General features: G+C 41.8%; 1 protein-coding gene across 6 annotated transcripts in view; it reads left to right on the top strand.

Moving 5' to 3' along the window:
- The window catches only part of COP1 (COP1 E3 ubiquitin ligase), a 333,778-nt gene that overhangs the window by 270,505 nt on the left and 50,608 nt on the right, over positions 1–12,665 (top strand). For all 6 annotated transcript variants that reach the window (XM_072998208.2, XM_072998210.2, XM_020813947.3 and 3 more), the window contains one exon: positions 517–634. In XM_072998208.2, the coding sequence (XP_072854309.2) occupies positions 517–634 (118 nt within the window). The remainder of the gene's footprint in view (positions 1–516; positions 635–12,665) is intronic.

A 12,665-nucleotide genomic window follows, 5' to 3' on the forward strand; every position in this document is an offset into this window, starting at 1 on the left:
AATGCAGATTTGACCTAAAAACTTTTTGACTTACAAACTGCCTTCCAATATGGATTAAGTTCGTAAGTCAAGACCCCACTGTAACTACGATATTTTAGTATGAGCTTTTGTGAATCAAGTCCACTTCCTTAGACATTAGAGTGAGACTATATGACTGTCATATTTATACATGGCCCTGCAATCATGTGAGGATACAGATGGATAAAGTGATATGGGTTCATTAGTGAATGAATAGGATTATCATGTTGTGAAGAATTAAAATTATCAGTCTGTGGGTCTGTAGGGTAAGAATAGCAGTTCACTCAAGTGATAAACTGAGGAAATCAGTGTGGGTGCGATGGCTGGTAGATACGATGTTCATCCTTGACTGCTAGGACCAAATCAGACTCTAAATCTGTGGCTCTATACTTTTCAAGTGTTGGTAGTGGTATGTTGCATATCATTAATATTTGCCACAGTTTCTCCATATACTGATCTCTCACAGTTTTTTCTTTTTTTCTGCACATCTTTCCCCAGATCATTGTGTTCACTACTATGATCTTCGAAACACTAAGCAACCAATCATGGTCTTCAAAGGACATCGCAAAGCTGTTTCATATGCAAAATTTGTAAGTGGAGAAGAAATTGTCTCTGCGTAAGTATTTTTCAAAGAGGTCTGTAAAAAATCCTTTACTTATTGTTTCTTCTTGGCAGCATTCAATTACTTCATACGTACATGGCTTGTGGGTGGGTGGGAATATCCATGTACCGTACGTTTGTATGTATTAACATTCTGTTCAGCAGATTACTGTGCTTTTATTAGAGCAAAAATGGTAAATGGTTTTGCACCTGCCACAGTAGCACAAAAGAGTTTAGGAAATATTTAGAAATAGCAAACATTTGTTTCAGCATTGGAAAATTCCTAGAATTGCCAGAGACCATATTTGGAAAGATATTAGTTCTGCAGATGATTTTTCTTTAGCCAGATGTGACGGTGATAGCAGAAGAAAATCAAGTAAGATGTAAAACCTAACATTTTGCTCCATGTCTAAAGAATCCTTTTACTGGCCTTCTTAGGCATCCTTCAGTCTCAAGAGACAATGGTAACGTGCTCTGTATGAGTGTCCTTTCCAGAGCATTAAGCCTGGGTAAAATAATATGGAGGATAGGCTGTTACCCAAGCAGAAAATCCCCCCTCCATGTTGCAGAAATAGTCCAAATGGAAAGGCAGGAGCCAATACAGCTGATTCCAGCGACCTCGCATGAGTTGCCAGAACGACACGAACTGCCTCAGGGACTCTGGCTCTGGAATTTGCCTCAAGGTTTACTCCTGAAGCCCTTTCCATCAGTGGATATAGCCACAAGGCAATGGAGGTTTGAAATTGGAGTTTTCCTTCTCCTAGATGGGCTGCCTTCCAAGGCTGGCGGGCCCCACCTACCCGGTCCAGGTGGATCGCGTTTAGTCGGAATCCACTATGACCTGTCTTGGGTTTCCCTGCACGGCATAGCCCATAGCTTCTCTGAATTACTCAAGCCCCTTCGCCATGACAAGGCAGCAATCCATGAAGGGGTATAAGACAATACTTTTGTCTAAAACCTTTAGACTAAAAATTGGGGGTCGTCTTATACACGGAGGTAAGCTGAGGAGAGAATAAAAACAAGTGGAGGGGAAAGCAGGGACCAAAGTGATCCTGCAGCGCTTTACTTCCTGCTTTTCCCTCCACTTGCTAAGTCCCACGGGGCTTAGCAAAAAGAGGGGGGAAGGATCAAAGCGATCGTGCAGCTGGAAGATTGCTTTGATCCCTTCCCCCTCCTTTTGCTAAGCCCCATGGGGCTTAGCACAAAGGGAGAAAGCAGGGATCAAAGCAATCCTGCAGCACTTTGATCCCTTTCCCCCTCCACTTGCTAAGGCCCCCTTAGATTTCTTAATTTTGGGTTACAAAAGTGGGGACCGTTTATACATTGGGGTGTCTTACACACAGAAAAATACAGTATATCAGAAGCTCTCACACCTGAATATAACTAATAATATCAGCTTAGAACTACAGTATATGAGGCCTGCAGAGGAGTGTACTTTGAAACTGTCTTTCCATCTATCCCCCCATTTCAGCATGGTGACCATGGACATATTACACCCACACCTCTTTTTTATAAGATAACTCCTCAATCTATCTCTCTTGTCTCTGCTGTCTAACTTTTCCTCTTAAAATTCCCAAAATCCAAAAGTGGCTGCAGCCTGAATTCCTGTCCTGTCATATTAAAACCCAATACAATCTGTTCAAGCTCTGCCACTGGACTGTGCTCAGACACTTCATAGCTTTTACTATTAAAGTGAGCTTCCCTCATCCGAACAATTTTCCAACTCTGAATGGAGCCTTATTTAGGGAACATTATTTAATTGTGTGTTTTGTGTTTAATATGTACTGGAATTTTATCCTGTACTAGCAAAGTAACTCTCTGTTATAAGCTCTGTCATATATAAGGTAAAGGTAAAGGTTCCCCTTGACAATTTTTGTCCAGTCGTGTTCGACTCTAGGGGGCGGCGCTCATCTCCGTTTCCAAGCCATGGAGCCAGCATTTTTGTCCGTAGACAATCTTCCATGGTCACATGGCCAGTGCAACTTAGACACGGAACGCTGTTACCTTCCCACTGAGGTGGTCCCTATTTATCTACTTGCACTTGCGTGCTTTCGAACCGCTAGGTTGGCGGGAGCTGGGACAAGCGACGGGAGCTCACTCCGTCGCGTGGATTCGATCTTACGACTGCTTGGTCTTCTGATCCTGCAGCACAGGCTTCTGCGGTTTAGCCCACAGCGCCACCACGTCCCTTACTTCTGTCATATATATTATTCCTTAATGCAGTTATTGTGTATTCTGATTTTTGTGCGTTCAGTAAAAACTCTCTAATAAATCATTTTCAAAGAGTACAGTTTGTCGTAAAAGCGAGCTTCCTAAGAAACTGCTTTTACATGTAACAAAGAGGGGTCCAGGATGAACAGTTCCTACTCAGGTAAAACCGGGTCCTTTAATTTTACCCTAGGCAACTTTTCCACCCTTTCTCCCAAGTTTGCTACGATTTTTAAATAAAAAACTTCTAGTCATTCTAGAATTTACTCCTCTTTATCTTATATGTAGGAACCTAAATTGGTAGCATGCGTGTGGCCTGATTAAATAAATCAATTTTAAATTAGCCAATTAACTAGAGTAGCTTGACGGTCTATTCAAGAAGCCAACGTACAGACAAATAGCCTTTTTATATTTTATTAAAAAGATAGAGATTAATTTGAAACACATTTAGATAAACCAATCTTTACACAAATAATCATTTCCAAAATTACCCCAGCCGATACCAACAAACATTTCCTCTATAAAACGAAAATAACAACCAATCTAACTACATTTCTAAATAGGATTTTATCTTACGGTTAATTAGAAAAATAAGAGTCCTTTAGTAGCTTTTCCTCTGCTGAAATTCATGCTGCGTTCCGGCGGTCGTCCGAGCTGTGTCTCCGTCCATCTCCTCCTCCTTCTCTCTTCTCCCATCTTTCTTAAATTAACAAGTTATGTCCTTGTCCGCTGGAGTTTAGATAAGATAAAGGTCATCTTGCCCTTCTTGACTTTTTTTTCCTTTAGCTGGAGAAGAACTGACCTTGTACATTTTTTCCCTAATTAGCACCTGGACACAAGTGGATTTCTAGCTTTTTCGTTGCCGCTCTGAAATAAATCCTATGAAATACATCTCTATTCTATTTTCATAATCAAATTCATGACACAGTTTTCTGAAAGCAGTCTGCTAGGACATGCAACCACCAAGGTTAACAGTAGTTTTTTGCATGTATTCATAGGATGTATGTACATTTAGACATGGTTTGGGAGCTACTCCCAATAACATATCACCAAGTTTAGCCACACCACTACTCACATGGGTTCAGACTGCTAACCACCAAGTTAAAAAGAACTTATCCCAACGGAGACCTTTGAGACACCTCACTTTTTACAATCCTTTCTTATAAGAACAGTCCATTTATTCCTGGTCTCTACTTTCTGTTATTCAACCAGTACTGATCCATAAAAAGGCCTATCCTATTATCCTTTGACTGCTACGTTTGCATACAAATCTTAAAAGGGCTAGGAACACAATATTCAAAATTCATCTACATCAGGGAAATTCCTTAGACCTTTTCATGGCATCAAATATGACTCCAGAATCATAAAAGATTGATATACTGCCTTGATATACTCTTTGTTGTTATGCTGCTAACTCAGTGGTTTAGGCATCTAGCTGCGGAGCCAGAGGTTGAGGGTTTGATTCCCCACTGTGTCTCCTGCAAACAGAGCCAGCCTGTATAGCCACGGGCAAACTGCACAGACCTAGGACACCTCCAGAAGAAAGGAATGGTGAACCATTTCTGGATATTCTCTACTTAGAAAACCCTGAAAAGGATTACCATGTCAGAATTGACTTGATGGCACATTATTATACATCTATAAAGATACAGGCATGCCTTGACTTATGACCATAATCAGTTCCAGAAGATGGTCGTAACTCAAAATGGTCGTAAGTCGAAGCACCATTTCCCATAGGAATGTATTGAAATGCAATTAATCCATTCCGGCCGAAGAAAATAATCCGTTTAGTCGGAATCCACTATGAGCTGTCTTCGGTGTCTCTGCATGGCATAGCCCATAGCTTCTCTGAATTACTCAAGCCCCTTTGTATCTACTGTCGGCCCCTCCCAATAACCGACTTGCTCAGAAAGGCAGGCTCGGACGGCCTCACGTACGACACCTGGTTCCTCTTGCTCATGGTGGCAGTGGATTTAGTCTGGTCTGCAACTTTCAAAATTTTTCAGACTGCCCCCTTCCTTCCTGTTGTTTCCTTTGTTAGCTGCCATTCCTCTCTCCTCCATTTTCTCCTCTCTGAAGAAAGTTCTGTGGACATGCAGGTCCACACAAGTATAGATGCAAGCTGTTTGCCTGTCACTGGCACATTTTGTCCATATCTGTGGTTGCTACCTACTCCGCTTTGTCCAGAGAAGGTAAGATTTAAACAAGCTTGATGAAACCATCGGTCTCTCGCACCTTCCTTCCCTCGTTAACTGGAGGCTTTCCCTCCTCCTGCTTGCTTGCAGGAATCTCTGGTGGAAGCAGTCATTCATAAGCCCCAGATTGATTGACTGCCCGGGGCTATTCTACAGCTGTAACCAATCAAGCAGCCTTATCTCCGATCTCTGAAAGAACGAATTTACAAGTGCCCATTGGTGATGCAAGTTAAGTATGATGGGAGCTGCAGTCTAAAGTATCTGGAGAGTATGAGCTTGGACAAGGCTCACTGTTGTCACTCACTGCGACTCTTACACAAGCCTCGTTGACACATCATAGATTTCTTTGTGTCCTATGGTTTCTGTAGTGAGTTCATAGGGAGCAACCAGGCTTTCCTCCTCCTTTCCACTTTCTGCTCACAACAAACCTTGATCTGGACCCTATGCTTCTGTTCATGCAGCCTAGAAGTTCATTAATCTTTCTTCTCCTTTGACTTGAAATCCACTTTTGTCCCTTGTGGACCACTCATAATCCCCGTCAGATAGGACTGCCAGTTCATCAACTAGAGACGACACTTAACAAGCCTTTGTATTCCAAGTGCTGAGAGAGAATGTAGCCTACTGCACCATTTCTTGATAGCCTTGTAGGCCCCTTCCAACTTCACTTTTCTATGATGATATCACAGATCCTATCTTTACTTGCTGTCTGAAGCAGAACTGAAGTCTGCCAATCAGCAGGCTTGGGCAGGAAGGTGAAATAGGGCACCTCCGGGGTTTTCGTGTCTGCTTCCCACCAGTGGCAAAGTTGCTTCCTCGCCGAGAGGCGAACTTCTTCTGCGCTCTGTCCGGACAATCTTAACTTGTTTGGCCGCACACCTTTTGGCAAGGCCGCCCCCTTTCCTCCTGCCCACAAGGAGACATATATTGTTAAGACATTTATTGTGTGTTAAGTGGCACTAATGTTTTGTGAAGTTTCCCCATATACTGATGCCTTCTTTTTTTCCTGAAATCATTGTGGGTTATATGTTAAACTTTGCAGATTTCAAGATTGGTGGGGGGAAACCCTGCTCAGTTTGTCATGCCATTTTTGGGGGGATTGCTCCTCCTATCTGGAAAAGGGGGCAGCTCGTGATTATAAGTTAGGAGATTCCTGTCTCCCAGATCAGTGCTTCTCCCTGACAGAGATGAAAGTGTACTACAGAGCTGTCGCCATCCAGACATTTTTGGAAAGGAGTTCCTGCCATCTAAGCCAGTATAAGCCCGTGGTTGAGCGATTGTGGCAGTTGCAATCCAGAAACATCTTAAGAGGCCACCATTACCAATTTGTACTTTAGAGTATTATTATTATAATAATAATTATTATTATTATTTATTTAATTTATATCCCGCCTATCTAGTCGCGGTGGACTACTCTAGGCGGCCAACAACAGAGATAAAATACAATAACATAAAACAACATAATTACAACAACAATTAAAAGTAGGGAAACAATAAAGGAGAGAAGAAAATCAAAAGCTATGTGGTGAGAAGGCCTGCCGAAACATCCAAGTCTTTAATATGTTCTTAAAGGTGCCCAGCGAGGGAGCTCCGCGAATACCAGGAGGTAAGTTATTCCAAAGGCGAGGAGCCACCACCGAGAAGGCCCTATTGTTTTCTGTTTTCGGGCCTCCCTCGGCGTTAGGCTCCTCAGCCTCACCTCCTGGCTCGCCCGTGTGACCCGGGTAGAACTTGGTGGGAGTAGGCGTTCCGCCAAGTATCGAGGCCCTAAACCGTTTAGGGCTTTGTACGTAAGCGTTAGCACTTTAAAGTCGATGCGGAACCTGATGGGCAGCCAATGCAGTGCGGCCAGAGTGGGCGAAATATGTTGGAATTTTTTCACTCCACTGTGTAATCTGGCCGCCGCATTCTGCACCACCAGTAATTTCCGCAGCAACCTCAAAGGAAGCCCCACGTAGAGCGCATTACAGTGGTCTAATCTTGTAGATTTCTGTGGAGTTCAGGTCTTTGTTTTGGTTTTGGTTTTGGTTTGGTTTTTTTTTTTTCCTTGTTAAACTCTCCTTCCCTATTAACTCTCTCCTGTTACAATCCAGTTGGACCTAGAAAGGAATGAGAACCCTGAATGTGTGAAGCAGGGAGAACATTTTAGTGCTGCTAGCAGGTCTGTGACTCTCAAACCATGCCTTCATTCATTGCTCTAAACCCACATTTCCCTCAACCTTGTCTGTGGAATAAAGGGCAATAGTAATGCCCCACCTGAAGCATGAGTTTTTCTAAGTGCCCTTGTCATTCAGCATATTGCTGCAACACTTTTCCTTTCTCCCGCCACGTCATTTCCTTGGGATGGATGGGATTGTGAGAAACATATCTCTTAAGCAACTGATAATTCAACAATGATGCTTCACTGAGAAGCAAAAGACATAGTGTTTCTCTTGCTCTCCTTTTAATTGTCTTTCTGGGTATTACAAATGGTACTATAAAGAAAACATTAGTAGCTGGAGTGGTCTCATCTGGGCTGATAGCATGGGGGCGTGTAAGCATTTGAAAACAAGCCAAATGCAGGGATGGATGGAAACACCTCAGAAGCAGGTGCTTTCCTGCACTGATCAGCCCTGCTGCACACCCAGAGATAAATCAACTTGCTTTCTTATTTGGTTGAATGAATGATGGAATACTCATACTGAGAACTTTCAGTTCCACAACATTTCCATTAGAAACAATGTAAAGCTCTCTGGAGCAATATACAGTGGTGTCTCGCTTAATGAATTAATCCGATCCAACGAAATTGCTGTAGAGCGAAATCGTCGTCAAGCGGGGGAAAAACCCATTGAAACACATTGAAAACCGCTCAATGCATTCCAATGGGCTAAATAGCCGCCTAGAGTGGCATTTTAGGCCACATGGGCGGGGTATAAATCAAATAAATAAATAATAATAAATACCTAATTGTCCAGCGAAGATCCTCCGTAGGGTGGCCATTTTCCGGTGCCTCTCTTGCGAAAAATCTGTCTTAAAAACAGCAGGGAGCCATTTTGCACAGCGGGTGGCCATTTTGAGAGCCACTGATTAGCTGTTTCAAAACCATCATTAAGCGAAAAATTGGTTCCCAAAGCAGGGAACCGACCATCGTTAAATGAATTTTACCCATTAAAAGTGATTGCAAAAACCTCATCGTCAAGCAGATTTGTCATTTAACAAGGTAATCGTTAAGCGAGGCACCACTGTAATCTGTATTGGAGGTGTGCATATCTTTGTCTTTTTAAACTACAACCTCTAGAATTTCCCAGACAATATGTGATTTATAGACACAAAAATAGACATCTCAAGTCTATATTAAATGTTGAAACACCATCAGCTGGAGAAGATGGACCTCCCCAAAGCTCATCAGTTTCATAGAAAAAGAGTATTTTGAAAGGCTGTTTGGAATGGCACTTCCAAAACTGCAAGAATGTGCATTTCTGGAGTTCTGGGAGGGAGGCCTGGCTAAGGATTGAGCACAAAGCCTCTGAAATATACATTAGTAATATTCAGAATATTCAGAGGATGCTGCTTTATTTTTTAAGGGGGTGGGGTGTCTTTCTTGTTACAGTCACGTTGACATCACCTGTCCGTCACTGCTGAAGCTGTATGTCATCTGCCAATAGCGTGACGGAAGGTGGGACATACGGGGTGGAGCTAGTGTATATAAGGGGAGTGAATGGTGTGAGTGCTTGAGATAGGGTCTGAGATAGGGACCAGATAGGGACCAGATAGGGTTATGCTAGGAAGGTTAGGGCTTGATGATATTGTGAAGTAAGAACTGTGCTATCTAGTGAGGGTCTGTGAGAGTGTGTGTGTGAGTGTTACTTTATTACAGTGATTGCCTTATTATTTTCTTCAAGTGATTTACCATTCCTTTTGTTGTACACAATAAACTCAAGTTCTTTTATTTTAAAATCATACATTGGCCTGAAGTATTATTTGAGGGAATGGTTGGTGGCAGCGTGAATTAAGTGTGAGTGAGTGTGACGTAATAGCCCCTTTGTGACTCATGAAGAGGCTGTTACAATAAAACTGGTGTCCAGCAGCGGGATACGAGTAGTCCAGTAAAGCCTTGGCAAAAGTGACCAGAGCGAAGGTCTTCAGTTACGGTCATCTGAAGTGGAGAGCAATGCCGATAAAAGAGACTTAGATTGTTGGTCAATATTTCTTTTAAAGGTGATGGGGAAAGGAATATATGTGATTTGGAGAAATGTGGGAAATAGTTTTGTATTTAATATGTGTAATATGGTCGATTGTCTTTTCATTCTTTGGAAATGAATAAAACTAAAAAAAATCTGAAGTGGAGAGCGCGAGTTACCTTCTAGGGCCTGACTCAAGGGGAGCAGAGCCTAGTAGAGGTGCGCTAAAACTTCAGAGTGAAAACTGAGTTTCCTTGTCCAGCTCTGTAGAGTCCATTTTGTGAGGGAGAGTGGCCCAAGGCAAAGGCTGTGGTGGTTTGGTCAGCGTGTCCAGAGTTAGGGAAACTCTGAGGGGACATAGCGAAGACCAAAGGCAGCAAAGCTGAGAGATCTCCATTTAAACAGCAGAACCTAGGTCTGGGTAGAGCTGTGTTAATTTAAGAGGGGTGCCAGAGGCAAAATAATAAAGTAACCTTTGTTTGGCAGGAGGCCCAGCTTAAGGGGCAGAAGCCAAAGAAGCATAGTTACAGTTGCTACCTGTGTGCTAGTGAAGGCTGCAACTATATATCACAGACGAATAGCACAGAAAAAAAGTGACTTTAAACAGAGGCTTGAAAATTGAGAGAAGAGCCTTTTATGAATAAAATGCCCTTAACCCGTAGTAGAAAAACTGAACTTGAACCAAGATCTGCTGAGATGGCAGCTAGTTCAGATGAAGAGTTTAATGGGGGAGAGGAAAGATTTTCCTCAGCTCAAGAGGAAGAGTCCCCTAGAGAAGTTTTAACTGACATCAGAAAATTGGAGTTAGCACAAGCACATGAATACAGTATGAAAAAGCTAGAAATGGGGGAAAGAATGAAACAGATTGAATAGGAAAAAGAGAGGATGGCCTTTGAGATCAGGAGAATGGAATTAATGAACCAGAACAATAACAATAGAAATTCCAACGCTGAAGAAGGGCAGTTGTCAAAAGCAGATTTGGAGAAATTTCCTTCTTTTAAACAAGGAGACTGTCCAGAGGCATTTTTAACTCTTTTTGAAAGAGCGTGTGCTGATTTTTCTGTCAGAGAGTCAGAGAAAATGATAATTTTAAGATCTCAAATTAGTGGGTGTCTGGCTAAAGTCTATGCCGAAATGCCAATCGAAATGATAAAAAATTATTCTGAATTTAAAAAGTTGGTGTTTGCTAGGTTTGGCGTAAATGCAGAACAGCTGAGGCAAAGATTCAGAACACTGTCAAAGAAACCAGATGAGTCTTACACACAGCTTGGTGCCAATTTAGCTAAATATCTGGATAAGTGGTTGGCACAGGAGGGTGTGCAGACAATTCAACAATTTAAAAATATTATAGGGCTGGAACAGTTCTATTCCCTTTTACATGGTGAAATTAAATACTTGGTGAAAGACAAGCGACCTACAGATTTGAAACAGGCAGGAGATGTGATGATTTGTGTTTTTATGAGATGCTAGAATGGGTTTTGTAGTCATAATATTGTCTTGACAGCATCCATCTTGATTTAAAGTCTGCTCTGTAGTAGGAAAGTTTTTCATGCTGTTTCAGAGAAGCTTCACTCTCTGGTTATCTCGTTGCTAAGATGAGTAGAGAGCAGAGACTTTCGTAGTCAAAATAATTCTGCCACAAAATCTGATAACTCTCAAGCTCTCATGAGAAAGTTAGGCGGGACAACAAGACCCAGGAGGGGGTGTTCCTTATGAAGCATCCTGGGAAGGAGAAGGAAGTTGGTGGAAGTTGGAAAAAAGATGGAGTTGGACTGAGAAAGGTCAGACATGTGCTTTTTCCCAAAATGGATTATATCTTTGGTATGGAGCCTTTTTGTCAACATAGACTGATGGAGGACAATTAGAATCTACCTGACCTGTTGGGCTACGAACTGTGAAATCCCTGGAAACGTGAGAATGACTGTGCTTATGCATTATTCTAGTTTAGAATGCTTTTAATTATTTTATTTTTCCAGCTGGAGTGGTGGGGGTGATCTGTCTGCCTTGTTATGAAAATGTTTCTAACTGAATTACTTTGCAATAATCTGAATTCTTTTCTGAACCATTCTTTTTTAAATAAAACAGTAATGATTTAGAATTGCATGCATTGGTTTCTTGAACAGACTAGTCTTTCTGATTCGGCCATGTGTATTTGCTACCTGATATAGAGCCCAGATTAGCCTGAGTCTAAACTCATGTATTTCTCTGTGTGTGTTGCTTTTCTTAATAAAGGAGGTGGATTTGAGGAAGAAGTGTTAGTCAGGGCCTAGCTGAGAGTCTTGGGCTCATCTTAGCTCCTAAAGGACTGACTAAACTTTGGAATCTCTCCATTCTCCGGCAGCCCCAGTATCTCCTTGAAGATGAGGGATTGCTGACAGGAGAAATTGCAGATTTTATTTCACACATTAGAAAGCCTATGTATTCTGAGGGAAAGAGTATGAGAAAAACGTGGGAGGACTACAATAAATATCCTAAAGGGCAAGTTAAAAGCCAGCAGAAAGGGGGCGGCCATTTTGTTGGAAAGCCTTCAGAACAAGGCCAAGCCAAAAGCCAGATTTTGGAGGGAAAAGGAAAAGTGGCTGGAAAGACTTCATGGTGCGACAGAATTTGCTTCATTTGCCATGAGAAAGGCCATATTGCTTCCCAGTGTAATAAAGCAAAAGTAAATAAAGAAATTTTACCTCAGAAAATGAATTTAAACAAGGCTAAATCTGTTTACTGTATTCAGAGTGGTCAGATAGATTCCCCTAGGGAGGAGCCTGTTGTCATGGAAACGCCAACAGAGGTCTCTAATACAAATGAGAGTTATGAAGATAATATTCCAGTGGCTGAAATAAGACATTGTCTGTTTATAAGAACTGATCCCCAATTATTTGAAGCAGCTGGTGATAATATAGGAATATTTGAACACAACTATTTAGCATTAAGAGACACGTGCTCTCAGGTTACTCTGTGTCACCCTGATATCATACCTCAGAGGCACATTATAACTAATGATCGTATGACTATCAAAGGGATTGGGAAAGAAATGGTAGTTTTGCCTGTAGCAGAAGTTTTAGTTCGATATAAAGGATGGCAAGGAAATTGGCGCTTTGGAATTTCCTCGCAGATACCTTCAGCAGTACTTATTGGGACAGACCTCTCTGAACATGTTAACAGGGCGTTAGTGATTACATGATCACAACAAGATCAAACTGTAGCAGCTGAACAGGTAACTAACATTCAAGAGGGAAATGAAAATATACCACAAGCTGGGGCATTTTCACTAGAAATACCCCAAAAAAGTATATTTTCCCAGGAGCAGCAAGCAGATCCCACTTTAAAATGTTGTTTTGATAAAGTGTCCAGCATAGAATTATCCCCTGAATGGTTCCTTATCAAACACGGTTTGCTGTATAGAGAGACACTGATGAATATTTCTAAAGGGGGACATGAGATTCGAAGTCAGTTGTACGAGATAAATATCGCTCGATGATTTTAGAAAGGG

Source organism: Pogona vitticeps, chromosome 4 (genome assembly GCF_051106095.1).
Source record: "Pogona vitticeps strain Pit_001003342236 chromosome 4, PviZW2.1, whole genome shotgun sequence".
NCBI lineage: Eukaryota > Metazoa > Chordata > Lepidosauria > Squamata > Agamidae > Pogona > Pogona vitticeps.